The sequence below is a fragment of the Salmo trutta genome, chromosome 23, assembly GCF_901001165.1.
Source record: "Salmo trutta chromosome 23, fSalTru1.1, whole genome shotgun sequence".
Lineage (NCBI taxonomy): Eukaryota > Metazoa > Chordata > Actinopteri > Salmoniformes > Salmonidae > Salmo > Salmo trutta.
In genome coordinates this window covers 50,233,165-50,260,568 of record NC_042979.1, presented here as the reverse complement: position 1 = coordinate 50,260,568, position 27,404 = coordinate 50,233,165, and the positions used below count along the sequence as shown (strand labels likewise).

At 43.0% G+C, this 27,404-nt stretch overlaps 1 protein-coding gene across 1 annotated transcript in view; it reads left to right on the top strand.

Annotated features, from left to right (window-relative positions):
• The window catches only part of il11ra (interleukin 11 receptor subunit alpha), a gene marked incomplete in the record, with an annotated part of 50,245 nt that overhangs the window by 6,414 nt on the left and 16,427 nt on the right, over positions 1–27,404 (top strand). The window contains 1 exon segment of the mRNA XM_029710593.1: positions 15,740–15,845. Coding sequence (XP_029566453.1) covers positions 15,740–15,845 — 106 coding nt within the window.

Genomic DNA, 27,404 nt, shown 5'->3' with positions numbered 1-27,404 from the left:
AGTCTTTAGCTGACACTCTAGGATTCTTCTTAACCTCATTGAGCATTCTGCACTGTGCTCTAGCAGTCATCTTTGTAGGACGGCCCCTCCTAGGGAGAGGAGCAACAGTGCTGAACTTCCTCCATTTATAGACAATTTGTCTTACTGTGGACTGATGAACATCAAAGCTTTTAGAGATACTTTTCAACCCTTTCCAGCTTTATGAAAGTCAACAGATCTCGATCTTAGGTCTTCTGAGATCTCTTTTGTTCGAGGCAGGGTTCACATCAGGCAATGTTTCTTGTGAATAGCAAACTCACATTTTGTGAGTGTTTTATAGGGCAGGGCAGCTCTAATTAACATCTCCAATCTCATCTCATTGATTGGACTCCAGGTTAGCTGACTCCTGACTCCAATTAGCTTTTGGAGAAGTCATTAGCCTAGGAGGTTCACATACCTTTTCTAACCTACACTGTGAATGTTTAAACGATGTAGTCAATATAGACAAGAAAATACAATATTTTGTGTGTTATTAGTTTAAGCAGACTATGTTAGTCTATTGTTGTGACTAAGATGAAGATCAGATCAAATTTTATGACCAATTTATTCAGAAATCCAGGTAATTCCAAAGGGTTCACATACTTTTTCTTGCACACTGTACAACAAAACCATTTGACATAGAAACACCGTATTTTTGACACCAAACAAATTATGTTTATGAATTATGAAATTATGGAAAATATTAATACCATTCCACCCATGAGGCCCCTAGGTCATTTGAAAGCTGGAGAGGGCTACTTAATGTATCTGCTTCACGTTCTGTTAGAGGAGACCTGCTTTCCCTCAGTGTTGGTTTTTAGACTTCAGCTTACCTTCATGTTCTGTTTGCTCTGTGGGTGCAGGGATTGACTGCATGACACTGATTTGTGCTGCTTTGTCCTTGATGGTAATAGTTGTCCAAGTCCAAGTAGTCCAAGTCCAATAATGTGTGTTACTCTAAAAACACCAAAGCTGTGGTACAGTGTGTCTGTTTGCCTGAGGTTGTAAAGAACAGCTGAGCTGGCTTTTATACTGTAGGTACAGGGATTGATTGCATAACATTGACTATTAGTCACACAGTTTATGGTACGTCATTGCGTTTCATTGATTTGTGCAGTTTTGTCCTTGATGGTAATGATGTATGTTCATCTTTATCTTTAGGACTTACAATAATATATTTTAAATATCAAAGCTGTGGTAAAGTACAGTGTGTCTGTGTGCAGGACTAAACAAACCAGAACCCAATACATACATATTGCAACCTCTGTCCTGCCCTGTATTTAAAGTCTGTCCGTCTGTCTGTCTATTCCCTGGTAAAGCAGTGAATGTGTACCAGCTTGTCAGCTCCACTCTCTCCTCCTGAGTCAGATCGCCTCTCCTGAGTCAGATCGCCTCTCCTGGGTCAGAACGCCTCTCCTGAGTCACTGAGTCAGAACGCCTCTCCTGAGTCAGAACGCCTCTCCTGAGTCAGAACGCCTCTCCTGAGTCAGATCGCCTCTCCTGAGTCAGAACGCCTCTCCTGAGTCAGAAGAACGCCTCCCCTGAGTCAGAACGCCTCTCCTGAGTCAGATCGCCTCTCCTGAGTCAGATCGCCTCTCCTGAGTCAGAACGCCTCTCCTGAGTCATTGAGTCACATCGCCTCTCCTGAGTCAGAATGCCTCTCCTGAGTCAGAATGCCTCTCCTGAGTCAGATCGCCTCTCCTGAGTCATTGAGTCAGATTGCCTCTCCTGAGTCAGATTGCCTCTCCTGAGTCAGATTGCCTCTCCTGAGTCAGATCGCCTCTCCTGAGTCAGATCACCTCTCCTGAGTCAGAACGCCTCTCCTGAGTCATTGAGTCACATCGCCTCTCCTGAGTGAGAACGCCTCTCCTGAGTCAGAACGCCTCTCCTGAGTCAGATCGCCTCTCCTGAGTCAGATCGCCTCTCCTGAGTCAGATCGCCTCTCCTGAGTCAGAACGCCTCTCCTGAGTCATTGAGTCACATCGCCTCTCCTGAGTCAGATCGCCTCTCCTGAGTCAGATCACCTCTCCTGAGTCAGATCGCCTCTCCTGAGTCAGATCGCCTCTCCTGAGTCATTGAGTCACATCGCCTCTCCTGAGTCAGAACGCCTCTCCTGAGTCAGAATGCCTCTCCTGAGTCAGATCGCCTCTCCTGAGTCAGATCGCCTCTCCTTAGTCATTGAGTCAGATCGCCTCTCCTGAGTCAGATCGCCTCTCCTGAGTCAGATCGCCTCTCCTGAGTCATTGAGTCACATCGCCTCTCCGGAGTCAGAACGCCTTTCATTGAGGATATATTAGTACTATTTAGCCAGTCTCTATCTGAACAGTGGTTATATATTAGTACTATTTAGCCAGTCTCTATCTGAACAGTGGTTATATATTAGTACTAGTTAGCCAGTCTCTATCTGAACAGTGGTTATATATTAGTACTAGTTAGCCAGTCTCTATCTGAACAGTGGTTATATATTAGTACTAGTTAGCCAGTCTCTATCTGAACAGTGGTTATATATTAGTACTAGTTAGCCAGTCTCTATCTGAACAGTGAGTATATTTTAGTGTAACTCTATTGACTGGTAGCTGGTGGTCTATTGACTGGTGGTCTATTGACTGGTAGCTGGTGGTCTATTGACTGGTGGTCTATTGACTGGTAGCTGGTGGTCTATTGACTGGTGGTCTATTGACTGGTAGCTGGTGGTCTATTGACTGGTGGTCTATTGACTGGTAGCTGGTGGTCTATTGACTGGTAGCTGGTGGTCTATTGACTGGTAGCTGGTGGTCTATTGACTGGTAGCTGGTAGTCTATTGACTGGTAGCTGGTAGTCTATTGACTGGTAGCTGGTAGTCTATTGACTGGTAGCTGGTGGTCTATTGACTGGTAGTCTATTGACTGGTAGCTGGTAGTCTATTGACTGGTAGCTGGTGGTCTATTGACTGGTAGCTGGTGGTCTATTGACTGGTGGTCTATTGACTGGTTGTCTATTGACTGGTAGCTGGTAGTCTATTGACTGGTAGCTGGTAGTCTATTGACTGGTGGTCTATTGACTGGTGGTCTATTGACTGGTAGCTGGTGGTCTATTGACTGGTGGTCTATTGACTGGTAGCTGGTGGTCTATTGACTGGTAGCTGGTAGTCTATTGACTGGTGGTCTATTGACTGGGAGCTGGTAGTCTATTGACTGGTGGTCTATTGACTGGTAGCTGGTGGTCTATTGACTGGTAGCTGGTAGTCTTTTGACTGGTGGTCTATTGACTGGTAGCTGGTAGTCTATTGACTGGTAGCTGGTGGTCTATTGACTGGTAGCTGGTAGTCTATTGACTGGTGGTCTATTGACTGGTAGCTGGTGGTCTATTGACTGGTAGCTGGTAGTCTATTGACTGGTGGTCTATTGACTGGTAGCTGGTGGTCTATTGACTGGTGGTCTATTGACTGGTAGTCTATTGACTGGTAGCTGGTGGTCTATTGACTGGTGGTCTATTGACTGGTAGTCTATTGACTGGTAGCTGGTGGTCTATTGACTGGTGGTCTATTTACTGGTGGTCTATTGACTGGTAGCTGGTGGTCTATTGACTGGTGGTCTATTTACTGGTGGTCTATTGGCTGGTAGCTGGTGGTCTATTGACTGGTAGCTGGTGGTCTATTGACTGGTAGCTGGTGGTCTATTGACTGGTGGTCTATTGACTGGTGGTCTATTGACTGGTAGCTGGTGGTCTATTGACTGGTGGTGTATTGACTGGTAGCTGGTGGTGTATTGACTGGTAGCTGGTGGTCTATTGACTGGTGGTCTATTGACTGGTAGCTGGTGGTCTATTGACTGGTGGTCTATTGACTGGTAGCTGGTGGTCTATTGACTGGTGGTCTATTGACTGGTAGCTGGTGGTCTATTGACTGGTAGCTGGTGGTCTATTGACTGGTAGCTGGTGGTCTATTGACTGGTGGTCTATTGACTAGTGGTCTATTGACTGGTGGTCTATTGACTTGTAGTATTTTGACTGGAGCAAGATTACTGAATGTAAGTACATTATTTACGTTCAGAGGTGAATGTATCAAACCAGTTGCCGTGATACGTTTTTGTTGTTGTTTTGCACTCTCCTCAAACAATAGCATGGTATGTTTTCACTGTAATAGCTACCGTAAATTGGATAGTACAGTTAGATTAACAATTATGTAAGCTTTCTGCCCATATAAGACATGTCTATGTCCTGGAAAGTTTGTTGTTACTTTCAAACGTCATGCTAATCACATTAGCGCACGTATCTCAACCGTCCCGGTGGAGGGACACCGATCCCGTAGAGGTTTTTAAATATAACATTTGAAATGTCTATATTCTTTTTGCTAATCATTATAACACTGTGTATAACCGTTATATAACATTTGAGTGTAATGTTTACTGTCTATTTCACTTGCTTTGGCAATGTTAAGATATGTTTCTCATGCCAATAAAGCCCATTGAATTGATATAGAGAGAGAAATAGACAGAGGGGTCTCAGAGGGTTGCTGCAGCATCAGTACCTCAGTGCTGTATGTAGCAGAACCATGTGAGATCAGAACACTGTGATAAGCCAATAGAAATACTGGCTATTGGTAGATGATGACAACACTTGGCACATTTTCTCCTAGCCTGAGTGCCAGTCATTTATTTATTTATTTTTACCTTTATTTAACTAGGCAAGTCAGTTAAGAACAAATTCTTGTTTACAATGACAGCCTATCCCAGCCAAACCTGGACGACGCTGGGACAATTGTGCACCGCCCTTTGGGACTCCCAATCACAGCCGGATGTGATACAGCCTGGATTTGAACCAGGGACTGTAGTGACGCCTCTTGCACTGAGATGTGGTGCCTTAGACCGCTGCACCACTCGGGATCCCCGGTCCTTGTCACTCATATTGCCATGCCAAACATAGTTTAACATTGAGCAATGGAGTTGGCCAGAGAACTAACGGATCTGGGACCAGGCTACATTTCTCTGTTAAATGGTATTCTGGCGTTCCGATCTTCCTGCTATCCACCACGTCTGGGTCAATTAACAGTTTGTCTGACTAGTCTCTCATTGATTTGATTTACTCATTTCAGCCATTTTTTTACTTTCAGTATAGTTGTCTAATAGATGTTGTATTTATTAGGATCCCAATTAGTCATGACTCTATGTAGTACTGTGTGTTTCCCATAGTTTGTTCTGGACTTGGGGACTGTGAAGAGACCTCTGGTGGCATGTCTTGTGGGGTATGGATGGGTGTCTGAGCTGTCTGTTAGCTGTTTGAACAGACAGTTAGGTGCATTCAACACTTTAATACCTCTGACAAATACAGGTAGTGATGCAGTCAATCTCTTCTCTACTTTGAGCCAGGAGAAATGGATGTGCATGTAATTGATGTTAGCCCTACGTCTACATTTAAGGGCCAACCGTTCTGCTCTGTTCTGGACCAACTGAAATTTACCTTAATGTTTGTGGTCCATAGTACTCTGTTTTAGTGTTACTCCTTAACCACTGTGATAAATAAAATCGTTTTTTCTTGAGTATTCTTTTAACAGAGCTGATATTGTGCAAAGTGTATCAATACAGGTGTAATCAGTCATTCACCCAGACATGGTGGATAGCAGGAAGATTGGAATGCTGTTAACCAAGAGGTTGTTAGTTCAAATCCCAGGTGAGGACATGTTGAATATATGAATTACTATATAAATGAACAATGTAATCATGTACATTATATATACAAAAGTATGCGGACACCCCTTCAAATTACTGGATTCTGCTATTTCAGTGACACCCGGGAAGTGTTAGGCCACACAAGTTCACAGAATGGGACTGCTGAAGTGCATAGTACAAATTGTCTGTCCTTGGTTGTAAAGTTTGGTGGAGGAGGAATAATGTTTTTTCATGTTTGGGTCTAGGCCCCTTAGTTCCAGTGAAGGGAAATCTTAACGCTACAACATACAATGACATTCTAGACTATTCTGTGCTTCCAACTTTGTGGCAACAGTTTGGGGGAGGCCCTTTCCTGTTTTAGCATTACAATGCCCCTGTGCATAAAGCGAGGTCCATACAGAAATGCTTTGTTGAGATCGGTGTGGAAGAACTTGACTGGCCTGCACAGAGCTCTGACCTCTACCCCATCAAACTCCTTTGGGATGAATTGTAACGCTGACTGCGAGCCAGGCCTAATCACACAACATCAGTGCCCTGCCTCACAAATGCTCTTGTGGCTGAATGGAAGCAAGTCCCCTCAGCAATGTTCCAACATCTAGTGGAAAGCCTTCCCAGAAGAGTGGAGGCTGTTATAGCAGCAAAGGGGGGACCAACTCCATATTAATGCCCATGATATTGGAATGAGATGTTCAACGAGCAGGTGTCCACATACTTTTGGTAATGTAGTGTATGTCAATGTGTGTCAAATATGTAAGTTGGAAACATTGTATGTAAAAAGCACTGTCTGTCTGTGTAATCAGTTCCACAGCATTACTTAGGTAAGATGCCCAAATTATTATTTGTATTTATTTATTTATTTATTTATTATACGAGACAATCATTAAATTCAGTTCAAAGGGCTTTATTGGCATGTAAAACATATATATTTACATTGCCAAAGTGAGTCAAATAGATAATAAACAAAAGTTAAATGAACAGTAAACTTTACACTCACAAAAGTTCAAAAACAATAAAGACATTTCACGTGTCATATTATGTCTATATACAGTGTTGTAATGATGTGCAAAAAGTACAAAAGGGAAAATAAATATATATGGGTTATATTTACAATGGTGTTTGTTCTTCACTGGTTGCCCTTTTCTTGTGGCAACAGGTCACAAATCTTGCTGCTGTGATGGCACACTGTGGTATTTCACCCAGTAGATATGGGAGTTTATCAAAATTGGATTTGTTTTGAAGTTCTTTGTGGAGCTGTGTAATCTGAGGGAAATATATGTCTCTAATATGGTCATACATTTGTAGCAGGTTAGGAAGTGCAGCTCAGTTACCACCTCCTTTTATGGCCAGGGTGTCTTCTCTTGAGAGCCAGATCTGCCAACGGTGGCCTTTCTCAATAGCAAGGCTATGCTCACTGAGGCTGTACCTAGCCAAAGCATTCCTTAATTTTGGGTCAGTCACAGTGGTCAGGTATTCTGCCACTGTGTACTCTCTGTTTAGGGCCAAATAGCATTCTAGTTTGCTCAGTTTTTTTGTTAATTCTTTTCAATGTGTCAAGTAATTATCTTTTAGTTTTCTCATGATTTGGTTGGGTCTAATAGTGTTGCTGTCCTGGAGCTCTGCGGGGTCTGTTTGTGTTTGTGAACAGAGCCCCAGGACCAGCTTGCTTAGGGGACTCTTCTCCAGGTTCATCTGTCTGTAGGCAATGGCTTTGTTATGGAAGGTTTGGGAATCGCTTCCTTTTAGGTGGTTGTAGAATTTAACGGCTCTTTTCTGGATTTTGATAATTAGCGGTTATTGGCCTAATTCTGCTTTGCATGCATCATTTGGTGTTTTACGTTGTACACAGAGGATGTTTTTGCAGAGTCTCAATTTGGTGTTGGTCCAATTTAGTGAATTATTGGTTGGTGAGCGGACCCCAGACCTCACAACCATAAAGGGCAATGGGTTCTATAACTGCTTCAAGTATTTTTAGCCAGATCCTAATTGGGATGTCGAACTCTTTGTTCCTTTTGATGGCGTAAAAGGCCCTTCTTGCCATGTCTCTCAGATTGTTTACAGCGTTGTGGAAATATCCTGTGGTGCTGATGTTTAGGCCGAGGTAGGTGTAGTATTTTGTGTGCTCTAGGGCAACTGTATATAGATGGAATTTGTATTTGTGTCTCTTTTGGAACACCATTATTTTTGTCTTACTGAGGTTCACTGTCAGGGCCCAGGTCTGTCAGGGCCCAGGTCTGTCAGGGCCCAGGTCTGTCAGGGCCCAGGTCTGTCAGGGCCCAGGTCTGTCAGGGCCCAGGTCTGTCAGGGCCCAGGTCTGTCAGGGCCCAGGTCTGTGCATAAGATCTAGGTGCTGCTGTAAGCCCTCCTTGGTTGGGGGCAGAAGCACCAGATCATCAGCAAACAGTCAAACTTTTGACTTCAGATTCTAGTAGGGTGAGGACAGGTGCTGCAGACTGTTCTAATGCCCTAGCCAATTTGTTGATATATACAGTGCATTTGGAAAGTATTCAAACCCCTTGACTTTTTCCACATTTTGTTACATTACAGCCTTATTCTAAAATGGATTAAATTGTTTTTTTCCCCTCATCTATCAGGTATGAAGGTAAGACCTAGATGCAGACCACGTTGCATTAAGAATGGTTCAATACTCCGACAGGGGCAATAGACAGGTTAAGGCAGGTTGGTAATCCAGAGGGGGGCAATGGTACAGATCGGCGGGCAGGGGCAGGCAGAGTAGTCAGGCAGGCGGGCTCTGAGTCAGGACAGGGAAGGGTCAATACCCGGAGGGCGAGAAAAAGAGAGACTGGAAAAATCAGGATCTGAGATGCAAAAAGCTGGTTGACTGGAACAAACAAGACGAACTGGTAACAGACAAACAGAGAACACAGGGTTAAGTACTGTGACGTAGAAGTCCGTCACTGGCCGCGGGCAGCATTTGGTACTTTAACGCACGCACACATTCATCACTCCTCCCTGCTCCGTTATCAGATAAGTTAACAATGTGGGTCGACACACAAGTTAACTTCTCTATCTTAGTACATACATTTCACACTTACTTCAGTAACCGGTTAGGGTATAAAGAAATAAACAGACAAGTGTTCATATTTAATATAAGCAATATTTATTATACTTAGATGTTATGGATGAGCGCATTGTTTGTTCTGTTCCTCTCTCTCTCCATCGCTGTAGCTTCGGGGTATGCTGGATAAGGACCCGAGCTAAGGGAATTGGGCTTACTTTGTAGTGCCTGTCCGGAATGGCTCATTAATGTAAATGGGCATATTGGAAGACACTGTCAGTAGTGATGTCATTTTGTAAATGTTATATTGTGATGTTGTTTCATAAAGTGTTGCAATGTATATATTTTGGTATGTGTAGATAAATGGAAACTGTAGGTTGAATAGGTAATTGCTTAATTAATTAGTGTTAATTGTTCTGAGGGGAGGGGCTACCCCTACAAAAGGAGCCTCTCTTTCAGTTCATAGAGAGGCATTTTGGATTGAGCTGTAGGTGGGGCGGCATTGTTTTTAGCTGACCCATAAGGTATACGTTTGATGGCAGTACTGTTGTTTTTGTTCCGGAATCACTATGTAAATAAACACCTTTGCACAGAAGAACTTTTGCGGCTCCGCCATCTTTTTATTTTTTATGGAGGTTAGGTTTTCCAGTTTAGCCTTCTGGCCTACTCTACGTGACAAGTACACAGAGGATAATGGGGAAGAAGGGTGACACCTGGAGGGGGGTGGAGACAATCACAAAGACAGGTGAAACAGATCAGGGTGTGGCATCACAATAACCCACAATGACAAAGCATAAACATTGTTTTTAGACATTTTTTCAAATGTATTAAACATTTAAAACTGAAATATCACATTTACATCAGTATTCAGACCCTTTACGCAGTACTTTGTTGAAGCACCTTTAGCAGTGAGTCTTCTTGGGTATGACGCTACAAGCTTGGCACACCTGTATTTGGGCAGTTTCTCTCATTCTTCTCTGAAGATCCTCTTAAGCTCTGTCAGGTTGGATGGGGAGCGTCGCTGCACAGCTATTTTCAGGTCTCTCCAGAGATGTTAGATCGGGTTCAAGTCCGGGCTCTGGCTGGGCCACTCAAGGACATTCAGAGACTTGTCCTGAAGCCACTCCTGCGTTGTCTTGGCTGGGTGCTTAGGGTCGTTGTCCTGTTGGAAGATGAACCTTCGCCCCATTCTGAGGTCCTGAGCGCTCTGGAGCAAGTTTTCATCAAAGATCTCTCTATACTTTACTCCGTTCATCTTTTCCTCGATCCTGACTAGCCTCCCAGTCCCTGAAAAACATCCCACATCATGATGCTGCCACCACCATGCTTCACCACCATAGGGATGGTGCCAGGTTTCCTCCAGACGTAACACTTGGCATTCAGGCCAAAGAGTTCAATCTTGGTTTCATCAGACCAGAGAATCTTGTTTCTCATGGTCTGAGAGTCCTTTAGGTGCCTTTTGGCAAACTCCAAGCGGGCTGTTATGTGCCTTTTACTGAGGAGTGGCTTCAGTCTGGCCACTCGACCATAAAGACCTGATTGGTGTAGTGCTGCAGAGATTGTTGTTCTTCTGGAAGGTTCTCCACAGAGGAACTCTGCAGCTCTGTCAGAGTGACCATCGGGTTCTTGGTCACCTCCCTAACCAAGATCCTTCTCCCCTGATTGCTCTGTTTGGCTGAGCATTCAGCTGTAGGAAAAGTCTTGTTGGTTCCAAACTTCTTCCATTTAAGAATGATGGAGGCCACTGTTTTCTTGGGGACCTTCAAAGCTGCTGAAAGGTTTTGGTATCCTTCGCCAGATCTGTGCCTCGACACAATCCTGTCTCAGAGCACTGCGGACAATTCCTTCGACCTCCTGGCTTGGTTTTTGCTCTGACATGCACTGTCAACTGTGGGACCTTATATAGACAGGTGTGTGCCTTTCCAAATCATGTCCAATCAATTGCATTTACCACAGGTGGACTCCAATCAAGTTGTAGAAACATCTCAAGGATGATCAATGGAAACAGGATGCACTTGAGCTAAGTTTCGAGTCTCATAAAATAGGGTTTGAATACTTATGTAAATAAGGTATTTCTGTTTTTTTTTATACATTTGCTAAAATTCTAAAAGCCTGTTTTTGCTTTGACATTATGGGGTATTGTGATGTCATTATGGGGTATTGCAGGTCTTCCCTGTGGCTCAGTTGGTAGAGCATGGTGTTTGCAACGCCAGGGTTGTGGGTTCGATTCCCACGGGGGCCAGTACAAAAAAAAAAAATAATAATGCATGAAATGAAATGTATGCATTCACTACTGTAAGTCACTCTGGATAAGAGCGTCTGCTAAATGACTAAAATGTGAATGTAAAATCTCTTGTGATGTCATTATGGGGTATTGTGATGTCATTATAGGGGTGTTGTGTAGATTGATGAGGAAATACATTGATTTAATCAATTTTAGAATAAGGCTGTAATGTAACAAAATGTGGAAAAAGTCAAGGGGTCTGAATTCTTTCCGAATGCACTTTAGGTAGCACAAATGAATAAATATTTCTCTGTTGAGATCATTTCCTTATTCATTTCTAGCCAGAACATTACAGGATCGGACCATTACAGTAGGTGTGAGCAGATCATGTTGAGCATCTGATACATACCTCTTAGGTGGCAGGATGGGGCTTGGGCAGGTGTAATAGTGGGGGTTGGGCCTGTTGCTCTGATCACAGCCTGGGCATATGTCCTGCTGTCATGTTGAGGTCCTTCTACCTGTACCTGCTTCTCATCTCCTGTGTTGGGCATTGCAGGTGGACCTGGTCATAAAGGCTGTTCAAGTCCAGGTTGGAGTGGTGGACCAGGGAGACATTAGGTTTTGAGGCACAGTCCCTGGAAATGCTTTCATTCACCCGCTGTATGGTGGCAGGGTGGAGATAACCACTTGTGCTTTGGGGAAAGTAGAAGAAGCTTTCTCTCTCTCTCTGTCTTTCTGTCTCTCTCTCTCTCTGTGTCTCTCTCTCTCTCTGTGTGTCTCTCTCTGTCTCTCTTTGTGTCTCTGTGTGTCTCTGTCTCTCTTAGATGTCGACCGATTATGATTTTTCAACGCCGATACTGATACCGATTATTGGGGGACCAAAAAGTTGATCCCGATTAATCGGCCGATTTATTGATATGATTTTTTATTTTATATGTATATACACTGCTCAAAAAAATAAAGGGAACACTTAAAGAACACAATGTAACTCCAAGTCAATCACACTTCGGTGAAATCAAACTGTCCACTTAGGAAGCAACACTGATTGACAATAAATTTCACATGCTGTTGTGCAAATGGAATAGACAACAGGTGGAAATTATAGGCAATTAGCAAGACACCCCCAATAAAGGAGTGGTTCTGCAGGTGGGAACCACAGACCACTTCTCAGTTCCTATGCTTCCTGGCTGATGTTTTGGTCACTTTTGAATGCTGGCGGTGCTTTCACTCTAGTGGTAGCATGAGACGGAGTCTACAACCCACACAAGTGGCTCAGGTAGTGCAGCTCATCCAGGATGGCACATCAATGTGAGCTGTGGCAAGAAGGTTTGCTGTGTCTGTCAGCGTAGTGTCCAGAGCATGCAGGCGCAACCAGGAGACAGGCCAGTACATCAGGAGACTTGGAGAAGGCCGTAGGAGGGCAACAACTCAGCAGCAGGACCGCTACCTCCGCCTTTGTGCAAGGAGGAGCAGGAGAAGCACTGCCAGAGCCCTGCAAAATGACCTCCAGCAGGCCACAAATGTGCATGTGTCTGCTCAAACGGTCAGAAACAGACTCCATGAGGGTGGTATGAGGGCCCGACGTCCACAGGTGGGGGTTGTGCTTACAGCCCAACACCGTGCAGGACGTTTGGCATTTGCCAGAGAACACCAAGATTGGCAAATTCGCCACTGGCGCCATGTGCTCTTCACAGATGAAAGCAGGTTCACACTGAGCACGTGACAGACGTGACAGAGTCTGGAGACGCCGTGGAGTACGTTCTGCTGCCTGCAACATCCTCTAGCATGACCGGTTTGGCGGTGGGTCAGTCATGGTGTGGGGTGGCATTTCTTTGGGGGGCCGCACAGCCGTCCATGTGCTCGCCAGAGGTAGTCTGACTGCCATTAGGTACCGAGATGAGATCCTCAGACCCCTTGTGAGACCATATGCTGGTGCGGTTGGCCCTGGGTTCCTCCTAATGCAAGACAATGCTAGACCTCATGTGGCTGGAGTGTGTCAGCAGTTCCTGCAAGAGGAAGGCATTGATGCTATGGACTGGCCCGCCCGTTCCCCAGACCTGAATCCATTTGAGCACATCTGGGACATCATGTCTCGCTCCATCCACCAACGCCACGTTGCACCACAGACTGTCCAGGAGTTGGCGGATGCTTTAGTCCAGGTCTGGGAGGAGATCCCTCAGGAGACCATCTGCCACCTCATCAGGAGCATGCCCAGGCATTGTAGGGAGGTCATACAGGCACGTGGAGGCCACACACACTACTGAGCCTCATTTTGACTTGTTTTAAGGACATTACATCAAAGTTGGATCAGCCTGTAGTGTGGTTTTCCACTTTAATTTTGAGTGTGATTCCAAATCCAGACCTCCATGGGTTGATAAATTGGATTTCCATTGATTATTTTTGTGTGATTTTGTTGTCAGCACATTCAACTATGTAAAGAATAAAGTATTTAATAAGATTATTTCTTTCATTCAGATCTAGGATGTGTTGTTTAAGTGTTCCCTTTATTTTTTTGAGCAGTATATATATATATACACACACACACACACACACATAGCTCTGAAGTGACAACGATACTGAAGAGTCTGCTTAGGAGACAAATACTCTCAACTGTTTGAATAATAAAAATAGAGTTTAAGTTACCTGTGATGAATGCTGAAAACAAAAACTGTAATTTCTATATGCAAGATATCCTATTTTAATAATGGGCATGGTAAGAATTGACTACCAAAGTGCGAGTCATAATTCCCATGACACCTTCTAGCAAAATCTGAAAAGTGGTTCCTTCATTTATTCCATAGGATATTTTTTGATTAACTTAAAATAAGGTCTGTGTTTGGTTTAGGCTTACACCACCTTGCCAGTTTTATAACTGTGTAGATATCCATAGGATATAACTCTGATCAATATAAGCGAAGATAATTTATTTTGTAGAGTGGATTTATGAAAATATGTTGACAAACGTTACCTAGTGAGATTTACACGGGTATCAAAACGCCGAGGCGGTTTAAGCACAAAACACAGACCTTATTTGAAGTAGATCAAGACATTCTCTATGGAAGACATGAACGGTAAAATAACAAAGGAACCCCTTTCAAGTTCAGCCGCAAGTTATTACAGGAATTATGACGCGTCGACTATTTCTCTCTAAACCATATACCTTTGACTATTACGAGCCTGCTGCTGCCTACCACCGCTCAGTCAGACTGCTCTATCAAATATCAAATCATAGACTTAACTATAATATAATAAACCTTAGGTCATTAATATGGTCAAATCCGGATACTATCATCTCGAAAACAAAACGTTTATTCTTTCAGTGACATACGGAACCGTTCCGTATTTTATCTAACGGGTGGCATCCCTAAGTCTAAATATTCCTGTTACATTGCACAACCTTCAATGTTATTTCATAGTTCCGTAAAATTCTGGCAAATTAGTTCGCAACGAGACAGATTCTGTATACCCTGATTCTGCGTGCAACGAACGCAAGAGAACTGACAATTTCACCTGGTTAATATTGCCTGCTAACCTGGATTTCTTTTAGCTAAATATGCAGGTTTAAAAATATATACTTCTGTGTATTGATTTTAAGAAAGGCATTGATGTTTATGGTTAGGTACAGTCGTGCAACGATTGTGCTTTTTTTCGCAAATGCGCTTTTGTTAAATCATCCCCGTTTGGCGAAGTCGGCTGTCTTTGTTAGGAAGAAAGTGTCTTCACAACTTGCAACAAGCCAGGCGGCCCAAACTGCTGCATATACCCTGACTCTGTTTGCAAGAGAAGTGACACATTTTCCCTAGTTAAAAGAAATTCATGTTAGCAGGCAATATTAACTAAATATGCAGGTTTAAAAATATATACTTGTGTATTGATTTTAGGAAAGACATTGATGTTTATGGTTAGGTACACGTCGGAGCAAAGACAGTCCTTTTTCGCGAACGCGCACCACATCGATTATATGCAAAGCAGGACAGGCTAGATAAACTAGTAATATCATCAACTATGTGTAGTTAACTAGTGTTTATGATTGATTGATTGTTTTTTTATAAGATAAGTTTAATGCTAGCTAGCAACTTACCTTGGCAACGTAAAGCAGGTGGTTAGAGCGTTGGGCTAGTTAACGTAAGGTTGCATCCCCAAGCTGACAAGGTAAAAATCTGTCGTTCTGCCCCTGAACAAGGCAGTTAACCCACCGTTCCTAGGCCGTCATTGAAAATAAGAATGTGTTCTTTAACTGACTTGCCCAGTTAAATAAAGGTTAAAAAAAAGGCAAATCGGTGGCCAAAAATACCGATTATCGACTGTTATGAAAACTTGAAATCGGCCCTAATTAATCGGCCATTCCGATTAATCGGTCGACCTCTAGTCTCTCTCTCTCTCTCTCTCTCTCGCTTTCTCTCTCTTTGTGTCTCTCTCTGTGTCTCTCTGTAACACTCAGACTCTAACCTGGGCTTCCTCTCCTATTAAAGTGTCATTAGTGAAATGAGATAATGATATAGTCCATCTGGACTGTTGAGATGCGATAACGATAGCCATCTGGACTGTTGTCCTGTCCTCAGATTGTCTCTCTGTCTCTCCCCAGATGCCTGGTCTCGTGTCCTGTCCTCAGATTGTCTCTCTGTCTCTCCCCAGATGCCCGGTCTCGTGTCCTGTCCTCAGATTGTCTCTCTGTCTGTCCCCAGATGCCCGGTCTCGTGTCCTGTCCTCAGGCTGTCTCTCTGTCTCTCCCCAGATGCCCGGTCTCGTGTCCTGTCCTCAGGCTGTCTCTCTGTCTCTCCCCAGATGCCCGGTCTCGTGTCCTGTCCTCAGATTGTCTCTCTGTCTCTCCCCAGATGCCCGGTCTCGTGTCTTGTCCCGGTGGTCTGATAGTCATTGGTCTCCTCCTCCTCCTTTGCTCCTCCTCCGTGAACACCCAATCAGAGATATGGACCAATGAAGGTAACCCTAAAGTCTGACCCTTGACCCCTACCCCCTACCCTAACCACTACCCATCGCTATTACCCATCCTGCCCTGTCTACCATCAACACCCAATGAGAGATATAGACCAATGAGGGTAACCTCCGGACCACAACCGCTAACCCATGACCCCATAATCGAAACTAACATGGATGTAAGCAACGTGACTCTGTGAAAGGCTCATACTGCTTAGCAACTTGACTCTGTGAAAGGCTCATACTGCTTAGCAACGTGACTCTGTGAAAGGCTCATACTGCTTAGCAACGTGACTCTGTGAAAGGCTCGTACTGCTTAGCAACGTGACTCTGTGAAGGGCTCGTACTGCTTAGCAACGTGACTGTGAAAGGCTCGTACTGCTTAGCAACGTGACTCTGTGAAGGGCTCATACTGCTTAGCAACGTGACTCTGTGAAGGGCTCGTACTGCTTAGCAACGTGACTCTGTGAAAGGCTCGTACTGCTTAGCAACGTGACTCTGTGAAGGGCTCATACTGCTTAGCAACGTGACTCTGTGAAAGGCTCATACTGCTTAGCAACGTGACTCTGTGAAGGGCTCATACTGCTTAGCAACGTGACTCTGTGAAAGGCTCATACCGTGCTTCTACACCTGCATTGCTTGCTGTTTGGGGTTTTAGGCTGGGTTTCTGTATAGCACTTTGAGATATCAGCTGATGTATGAAGGGCTATATAAATACATTTGATTTGATGCTTCTTAGCATAAAATTGCACACTTGTTTTATTTAAAAAATACAACGCACTGCAGTCTGAGTACCAGACTGGTCCAGTTGGATCAACTCAACCCATCGGCCCTACTGTGTTCTGTTCTGAGTATCAGACTGGTCCAGTTGGATCAACTCAACCCATCGGCCCTACTGTGTTCTGTTCTGAGTAACAGACTGGTCCAGTTGGATCAACTCAACCCATCGGCCCTACTGTGTTCTGTTCTGAGTAACAGACTGGTCCAGTTGGATCAACTCAACCCATCGGCCCTACTGTGTTCTGTTCTGAGTAACAGACTGGTCCAGTTGGATCAACTCAACCCATCAGCCCTACTGTGTTCTGTTCTGAGTATCAGACTGGTCCAGTTGGATCAACTCAACCCATCAGCCCTACTGTGTTCTGTTCTGAGTATCAGACTGGTCCAGTTGGATCAACTCAACCCATCGGCCCTACTGTGTTCTGTTCTATCAGATTGGTCCAGTTGGATCAACTCAACCCATCGGCCCTACTGTGTTCTGTTCTGAGTAACAGACTGGTCCAGTTGGATCAACTCAACCCATCGGCCCTACTGTGTTCTGTTCTGAGTAACAGACTGGTCCAGTTGGATCAACTCACCCATCAGCCCTACTGTGTTCTGTTCTGAGTATCAGACTGGTCCAGTTGGATCAACTCAACCCATCAGCCCTACTGTGTTCTGTTCTATCAGACTGGTCCAGTTGGATCAACTCAACCCATCGGCCCTACTGTGTTCTGTTCTGAGTATCAGACTGGTCCAGTTGGATCAACTCAACCCATCGGCCCTACTGTGTTCTGTTCTGAGTAACAGACTGGTCCAGTTGGATCAACTCAACCCATCAGCCCTACTGTGTTCTGTTCTGAGTAACAGGCCCAGCTACCTACAGTACCTTCAGAAAGGATTCATACCCCTTAACTTGTTCCACATTTTGTTGTGTTACAGCCTGAATTAAAAATGGATTAAATATATATTTTTTAATATATTGATTCTAGTATTTATTATTACATTCTTATACAGTGTTCTATTTCACCCAGCCTGCAGATTACAGGATAAGAATACACACACACACACACACACGCACACACAGAGACACGCAGACACACACACAGAGAGAGACACACACACACACACACAGAGACACACACACACACACACACACACACACACACACACACACACAGAGACACGCAGATACACACACACACACACACACAGAGAGAGAGACACACACACACACACACACACACACACAGAGAGACACGCAGACACAAACACACAAACACACGCACACGGTCACACACGGACACACACACACTCCCTCCTGTATTCATATGGCAGAGATCCCGCTGGCTTGGAGTTGAGGCAGAAATGTGAAGAACGTTGTGGGTTTGCAAACAATGCTGTTCTGCAGACGGTGAATGCGGACATTGAAGCAGACTGCTTCCCCTAGGTACCGCAGGCCCTCTACAGTCCAGAGAGGAGAGAGAGAGAGAAGGAGTGTGTGTGTGCATGTGAGTGGGCAGTGGTGGAAAAAGTACCCAATTGTCAAACTTGAGTAAAAGTGAAAGTCACCCAGTAAAATACTACTTGAGTAAAAAGTATAAAAGCATTTGGTTTTAAATATACTGAGCTATCAAAAGTAAAAGTATAAATTATTTCACATTCCTTATTAAGCAATCCAGATGGCACTGTTTTCCTGTTTTTTATTTATTTACAGATATCCAGGGGCACACGCCACACACTCAGACATCATTACAGATATCCAGGGGCACACGCCACACACTCAGACATCATTTACAAAAGAAGCATTGGTCCTCCAGTTCAGAGGCAGTAGAGATGACCAGGGATGTTCTCTGTTTAGTGAGTCCTCCAGATCAGAGGCAGTAGGGAGGACCAGGGATGTTCTCTGTTAAGTGAGTCCTCCAGATCAGAGGCAGTAGGGATGACCAGGGATGTTCTCTGTTTAGTGAGTCCTCCAGATCAGAGGCAGTAGAGATGACCAGGGATGTTCTCTGTTTAGTGAGTCCTCCAGATCAGAGGCAGTAGGGAGGACCAGGGATGTTCTCTGTTAAGTGAGTCCTCCAGATCAGAGGCAGTAGGGATGACCAGGGATGTTCTCTGTTTAGTGAGTCCTCCAGATCAGAGGCAGTAGAGAGGACCAGGGTTGTTCTCTTGATGTGTTCAAAATGTAATGAGTAATTTTGGTTGTCAGGGAAAATGTATGGAGTAAAAAGTACATTAGGAATGTAGTGAAGTAAAAGTTGTCCAAAATATAAACAGTAAATTATAGTACTGTTACTGTTACTGCTGTTACTACTGTTACTGCTGTTACTGTTACTGCTGTTACTGTTACTGCTGTTACTGCTGTTACTGCTGTTACTGTTACTACTGTTACTGTTACTGCTGTTACTGCTGTTACTGTTACTGCTGTTACTGTTACTGCTGTTACTGTTACTGCTGTTCCTACTGTTCCTACTGTTACTACTGTTACTGCTGTTACTACTGTTACTGCTGTTACTGCTGTTACTACTGTTACTGCTGTTACTACTGTTACTGCTGTTACTGCTGTCACTGTTACTGCTGTTCCTACTGTTACTGCTGTTACTGCTGTTACTGCTGTTACTGTTGTTACTACTGTTACTGCTGTTACTGCTGTTACTGCTGTTACTGCTGTTACTGTTACTGCTGTTACTGCTGTTACTGTTACTGCTGTTACTACTGTTACTGTTACTACTGTTACTACTGTTACTGTTACTACTGTTACTGCTTTTATTGCTGTTACTGCTGTTACTGCCGTTACTGTTACTGCTGTTACTGCTGTTACTGTTACTGCTGTTACTACTGTTACTGTTACTACTGTTACTGTTACTACTGTTACTACTGTTACTGCTTTTACTGCTGTTACTACTGTTACTACTGTTACTGTTACTGTTGTTACTGCTGTTACTGCTGTTACTGTTACTACTGTTACTGTTACTACTGTTACTGTTACTGTTACTGCTGTTACTGCTGTTACTACTGTTACTGTTACTGCTGTTACTGCTGTTACTGCTGTTACTGCTGTTACTACTGTTACTGCTGTTACTGCTGTTCCTACTGTTACTACTGTTACTGCTGTTACTACTGTTACTACTGTTACTACTGTTACTGCTGTTACTGTTACTGCTGTTACTGCTGTTACTGCTGTTACTGCTGTTACTGATGTTACTGCTGTTACTGCTGTTACTGTTACTACTGTTACTGTTACTACTGTTACTGTTACTACTGTTACTACTGTTACTGCTTTTACTTCTGACACTACTTTTACTACTGTTACTGTTACTGTTGTTACTGCTGTTACTGCTGTTACTGTTACTACTGTTACTGTTACTACTGTTACTGTTACTGCTGTTACTGTTACTGCTGTTACTACTGTTACTGTTCCTGCTGTTACTACTGTTACTACTGTTATTACTGTTACTGTTACTGATGTTACTGCTGTTACTGTTACTGCTGTTACTGTTACTACTGTTACTGCTGTTACTGATGTTACTGTTACTGCTGTTACTGCTGTTACTGCTGTTACTACTGTTACTGCTGTTACTGCTGTTACTGTTACTACTGTTACTGCTGTTACTGCTGTTACTGTTACTGCTGTTACTGCTGTTACTGCTGTTACTGTTACTACTGTTACTACTGTTACTGCTGTTAATGTTACTGCTGTTACTACTGTTACTGTTACTGCTGTTACTGTTACTGCTGTTACTACTGTTACTGCTGTTACTGATGTTACTGTTACTGCTGTTACTGTTACTGCTGTTACTGTTACTACTGTTACTGCTGTTACTGTTACTGCTGTTACTGTTACTACTGTTACTACTGTTACTGCTGTTACTGCTGTTACTTTACTGCTGTTACTGCTGTTACTACTGTTACCACTGTTACTGTTACTGCTGTTACTGCTGTTACTACTGTTACTGCTGTTACTGTTACTACGGTTACTGCTGTTACTACTGTTACTGCGTTTACTGCTGTTACTGCTGTTACTGCTGTTACTGCTGTTACTACTGTTTCTACTGTTACTGCTGTTACTGCTGTTACTGCTGTTACTGCTGTTTCTACTGTTTCTACTGTTACTGATGTTACTGTTACTGCTGTTACTGCTGTTTCTACTGTTTCTACTGTTACTGCTGTTACTGCGGTTACTGCTGTTACTGCTGTTACTACTGTTACTGTTACTACTGTTACTGATGTTTCTACTGTTACTGCTGTTACTGTTATTGCTTCTACTGCTGTTACTGCTGTTACTGCTGTTACTGTTACTACTGTTACTGCTGTTACTGTTGTTACTGCTGTTTCTACTGTAACTGATGTTACTGCTGTTACTGCTGTTTCTACTGTTACTGATGTTACTGTTATTGCTGTTACTGCTGTTACTGTTACTACTGTTACTGCTATTACTGCTGTTACTGTTACTACTGTTACTGCTGTTACTGTTACTGTTACTACTGTTACTGTTGTTACTACTGTTACTGTTACTGCTGTTACTGTTACTGCTGTTACTGTTACTGCTGTTACTGTTACTACTGTTACTGTTTCTGCTGTTACTGTTACTGCTGTTACTACTGTTTCTACTGTTACTACTGTTACTGTTACTACTGTTACTGTTACTGTTACTGCTGTTACTGTTACTGCTGTTACTGTTACTACTGTTACTGCTGTTACTACTGTTACTGCTGTTACTACTGTTACTGTTACTGCTGTTACTGTTACTGCTGTTACTGTTACTACTGTTACTACTGTTACTGTTACTGCTGTTACTACTGTTACTGTTACTGCTCTTACTGTTACTGTTGTTACTGTTACTGCTGTTACTGCTGTTACTGTTACTACTGTTACTGCTGTTACTGTTACTGTTACTGATGTTACTGCTGTTTCTACTGTTACTACTGTTTCTACTGTTACTGTTGTTACTACTGTTACTACTGTTTCTACTGTTACTGCTGTTACTGTTACTACTGTTACTGCTGTTACTGCTGTTACTGCTGTTACTACTGTTTCTACTGTTACTGCTGTTACTGTTACTGTTACTGCTGTTACTGTTACTGCTGTTACTACTGTTTCTACTGTTACTGCTGTTACTGTTACTGTTACTGCTGTTACTGTTACTGCTGTTACTACTGTTACTGCTGTTACTACTGTTACTGTTACTACTGTTACTGCTGTTACTACTGTTACTACTGTTACTGCTGTTACTACTGTTATTGCTGTTACTGCTGTTACTGTTACTACTGTTACTACTGTTACTACTGTTACTGCTGTTACTGTTACTGCTGTTACTACTGTTACTGCTGTTACTGCTGTTACTGTTACTACTGTTACTGCTGTTACTGCTGTTACTTCTGTTACTGTTACTACTGTTACTTCTGTTACTGTTACTACTGTTACTGCTGTTACTGCTGTTACTGCTGTTACTGTTACTGCTGTTACTTCTGTTACTGTTTCTACTGTTACTACTGTTACTGGTGTTGCTGTTACTGCTGTTACTGCTGTTACTGTTACTACTGTTACTGCTGTTACTGCTGTTACTGCTGTTACTGCTGTTACTTCTGTTACTGTTTCTACTGTTACTACTGTTACTGGTGTTGCTGTTACTGCTGTTACTGCTGTTACTGTTACTACTGTTACTGCTGTTACTGCTGTTACTGCTGTTACTGTTACTACTGTTACTGCTGTTACTGCTGTTCCTGCTGTTACTGCTGTTACTGTTACTACTGTTACTGATGTTACTGCTGTTACTGCTGTCACTGCTGTTACTGCTGTTACTGTTACTACTGTTACCGATGTTACTGCGGTTACTGATGTTACTGCTGTTACTGTTGTTACTGCTGTTACTGCTGTTACTGCTGTTACTGCTGTTACTGTTACTACTGTTACTGTTGTTACTGCTGTTACTGCTGTTACTGCTGTTACTGCTGTTACTGTTACTACTGTTACTGATGTTACTACTGTTACTACTTTTACTACTGTTACTACTGTTTCTACTGTTACTGCTGTTACTGTTACTGCTGTTACTACTGTTACTGCTGTTACTGCTGTTACTGCTGTTACTACTGTTTCTGTTGTTACTGTTACTACTGTTACTGCTGTTACTGTTACTGCTGTTTCTACTTTTACTGATGTTACTACTGTTACTACTGTTTCTGCTGTTACTGCTGTTACTGTTACTGTTACTGCTGTTACTGTTACTGCTGTTACTACTGTTTCTACTGTTACTGCTGTTACTGCTGTTACTGTTACTGTTGTTACTGCTGTTACTACTGTTACTACTGTTACTGCTGTTACTGTTACTAATGTTACTGCTGTTACTGCTGTTACTTCTGTTACTGTTACTACTGTTACTTATGTTACTGTTACTGTTACTACTGTTACTGCTGTTACTGCTGTTACTGCTGTTACTGTTACTGCTGTTACTTCTGTTACTGTTTCTACTGTTACTACTGTTACTGGTGTTGCTGTTACTGCTGTTACTGCTGTTACTGCTGTTACTGTTACTACTGTTACTGCTGTTACTGCTGTTACTGCTGTTACTGCTGTTACTGTTACTACTGTTACTGTTGTTACTGCTGTTACTGCTGTTACTGCTGTTACTGTTACTACTGTTACTGCTGTTACTGCTGTTCCTGCTGTTCCTGCTGTTACTGTTACTACTGTTACTGATGTTACTGCTGTTACTGCTGTCACTGCTGTTACTGCTGTTACTGTTACTACTGTTACTGTTACTACTGTTACCGATGTTACTGCGGTTACTGATGTTACTGCTGTTACTGTTGTTACTGCTGTTACTGCTGTTACTGCTGTTACTGCTGTTACTGTTACTACTGTTACTGTTGTTACTGCTGTTACTGCTGTTACTGCTGTTACTGTTACTACTGTTACTGATGTTACTACTGTTACTACTTTTACTACTGTTACTACTGTTACTGCTGTTACTACTTTTACTACTGTTACTACTGTTACTGCTGTTACTACCTACTCATTCCAGGGTATTTCTATATTTTTACTCTTTTCTAAATTGTTACACATATGGAATCATGTAGTTACCAAAAAAGTGTTCAACAAATCAAAATATATTTTATATTCTTTAAAGTAGCCACCCTTTGCCTTGGTGACAGCTTTGCACACTCTTGGCATTCTCTCAACCAGCTTCATGAGGTAGTCACCTGGAATGCATATAAATTAAGAGGTGTGCCTTGTTAAAAGTTATTTTGTGGAATTTCTTTCCTTCTTAATGTGTTTGAGCCAATCAGTTGTGTTGAGACAAGGTAGGGGTGGTATACAGAAGTTAGCCCCTGTTTGATAAAATACCAAGTCCTTATTATGGCAAGAACAGTTCAAATAAGCAAAGAGAAATGACAGTCCATCATTACTTTAAGACATGAAGGTCAGTCAATATGGAAAATTACAAGAACTTTGAAAGTTTCTTCAAGTGCAGTCGCAAAAACCATCAAGCGCTATGTTGAAACTGGGTCTCATGTGGACCGCCACAGGAAAGGAAGACCCAGAGTTACCTCTGCTGCAGAGGATAAGTTCATTAGTTATCAGCCTCAGAAATTGCAGCCCAAATAAATGCTTCACAGAGTTCAAGTAACAAACATTTACATTTTAGTCATTTAGCAGACACTCTTATCCAGAGCAACTTACAGTAGTGAAGGCATACATTTCAGTTTTTTTTCCCGTGCTGGTCCCCCGTGGGAATCAAACCCACAACCCTGACGTTGCAAACACCATGCTCTACCAACTGAGCCACACAGGACTAACAAACACATCTCAACATCAACTGTTCAGAGGAGACTGAGTGAATCAAGCCTTCATGGTCAAATTGATGCAAAGAAACCACTACTAAAGGACACCAATGAGAAGAAGAAACTTGCTTGGGCCAAGAAACACGAGCAATGAACATTAGACCGGTCCTTTGTTCCGATGAGTCCAAATTGGAGAATCTTGCTTCCAAGAGCCGTGTCTTTGTGAGATGCAGAGTAGGTGAGCAGATCTCCGCATGTGTGGTTCCCACATGAAGCATGGAGGAGGTGGTGTGGGAGGTGCTTTGCTGCTGACACTGTTGGTGATTTATGTAGAATTCAAGGCAGACTTAACCAGCATGTGTCACATCCTGACCATAGTAAGTTGTTATTTTCTATGGTAGAGTAGGTCAGGGCGTGACAGGGAGGTGTTTGTCCGTTTTTGTATTTTTATGTTTAGTTTCTAGTTTTGTATTTCTAGGTTGGGTTTTGTTTGACATGACCTCCAATTAGAGTCAGCCGGTTGTCATTGTCTCTAATTGGAGGCCATATTTAAGTTGATGTTTGTCCCACTTGTGTTTTGTGGGTGATTATATTTGGTGAGTGTGTTTGTTCCTCCTGCGTCACGGTTTGTTGTTTTGTTCCTTCAGTTTATTTTTTGTATCGCATTAAGTTTCACTGTCCAGTAAATATGTGGAACGAAACCGACGCTGCATTCTGGTCCGATCATTCGAACAGCCGTGACAGTATGGCTACCACAGCATTCTGCAGCGATACGCCATCCCATCTGGTTTGCGCTTAGTGGGACTATCATTTGTTTTTCAACAGGACAAAGACCAAACACACCTCCAGGCTGTGTAAGGGCTATTTGACCAAGAAGGAGAGTGATGGAGTGCTGCATCAGATGACCTGGCCTCCACAATCCCCCGACCTCAACCAACCCAATTGAGATGTTTTGGGATGAGTTGGACCGCAGAGTGAAGGAAAAGCAGCCAACAAGTGCTCAGCATATGTGAGAACTCCTTCAAGACTGTTGGAAAAGCATTCCTCATCAAGGCAATGGGTGGCTAGTTTGAAGAATCTCAAATATAAACTATATTTTGATTTCTCTAACACTTTTTTTGGTTACTACATGATTCCATATGTGTTATTTAATAGTTTTGATGTCTTCACTATTATTCCACAATGTAGAAAATAATACAAAATAAAGACAAACCCTTTGACTGGTACTGTAAGTATTCACACCTTTTTGCTATGACACTTCAGTTTGAGCTCAGGTGCATCCAATTTCCTTTGATCATCCTTGAGGTGTCACTACAACTTGATCGGAGTCCACCTGTGGCCAATTCAATTGTTTGGACATGATTTAGAAAGAAACACACCTGTCTATATAAGGTCCAGTTGACAGTGCATGTCAGAGCAGAAACTGTACCATGAAGTCCATGGAACTGTCCTTATAGCTCCATGATAGAATTGTGATGTGGCATATACAGTATCTGGAGAAGGATATTAAACAATTTCTAGAGTGTTGAAAGTTTCCAAGATCACAGTGCTCTCCATCTTTGGGAAAAAATATGGAACGGCCCAGACCAAGAAGAACCTTGGTCAGGGAGGTGACCAAGAACCCAATGACCACTCTGACAAAATTACAGAGTTCCTTGGCTGAGATGAGAGAACCTGCCAGAAGGACCACAGTGTCTACAGCACTTCACCAATATGGGCTTTATGGGGGAGTGGCCAGAAGGAAGCCACTCCTGAGAAAAAGGCACATGACAGCACGCCTGGAGTTTGCAAAAAGGCACATGAAAGACTGAGATCATAAGGTCAAAGATGAGAAAATATGCAAAGCGCTACGTCTGGAGAAAACCAGGCACAGCTCATCACCCGTCTAACACCATCCCTACCATGAAGCATGATGGTGGCAGCATCAGGGACTGGGAGACTGGTCAGGATAGAGGGAACAATGAATGGAACCAAATACAGGCAAATCCGTGATGAGAACTTGCTTCAGAGTGCAAACGACCTTAGACTAGGGTGAATATTTACATTCCAACAGAACAATGACCCCAAGCATACAGTCAAAGCAATGCTGGAATGGCTTCAGAACAAGAATGTGAAAGTGCGTGAGTGGCCCAGCCAAAGCGTAGACTTATTGAAAATATGTGGAAAGACTTGAAGATTGCTGTTCACCACCGCTCCCCATCTAACTTAACAGAGCTTGAGAAAATCTACAAAGAAGAATGAGAAAAAAATCCCCAAATCAAGAACTGCAAAGCTGAAACAGACTTACCCAAGATGACTCAAAAATGTAGTTGGTGCCAAAGGTGCTTCTACAAAGTATTGACTTCGGTGTGAATATTTACTGTTTGTAAATTAGATATTTCTGTATTTCATTTTCATTGTTTTTAGACATTTGCTTTACTTTGTCATTATGGGGTATTGTGTGTAGATGGGCAAGAAAAAAAAAACATTTAATCCATTTTAAATTCAGGCTGTAACACAACAAAATGTGGAATAAGTCAAGGGGTATGAATACGTTTCTGAAGGCCCTGTATATAAGGCTGCAAACAGTAGTTCTGTTGCTTGCAAATCCTGACTAGACTGAAGACGTATGATCGGAAAACGAACTGTTTACAGCACTGCTAAGAGTAGCTACACACTGCAGACACAACGTCTAACATCTCTCTCTTTCCTGTCTCTCCTGTCTCTCTCTCCTGTCTCTCTCTCCTGTCTCTCTCTCCTCTCTCTCTCCTGTCTCTCTCTCATGTCTCTCTCTCCTGTCTCTCCTGTCTCTCTCTCCTGTTTCTCCTGTCTCTCTCTCCTGTCTCTCCTGTCTCTCTCTCCTGTCTCTCTCTCCTGTCTCTCTCTCTCCTGTCTCTCCTGTCTCTCTCTCCTGTCTCCTGTCTCTCTCTCCTGTCTCTCTCTCCTGTCTCTCTCTCCTGTCTCTCTCTCCTGTCTCTCCTGTCTCTGTCTCTCCTGTCTCTCCTGTCTCTCTCTCTACTGTCTCTCCTGTCTCTCTCTCTCC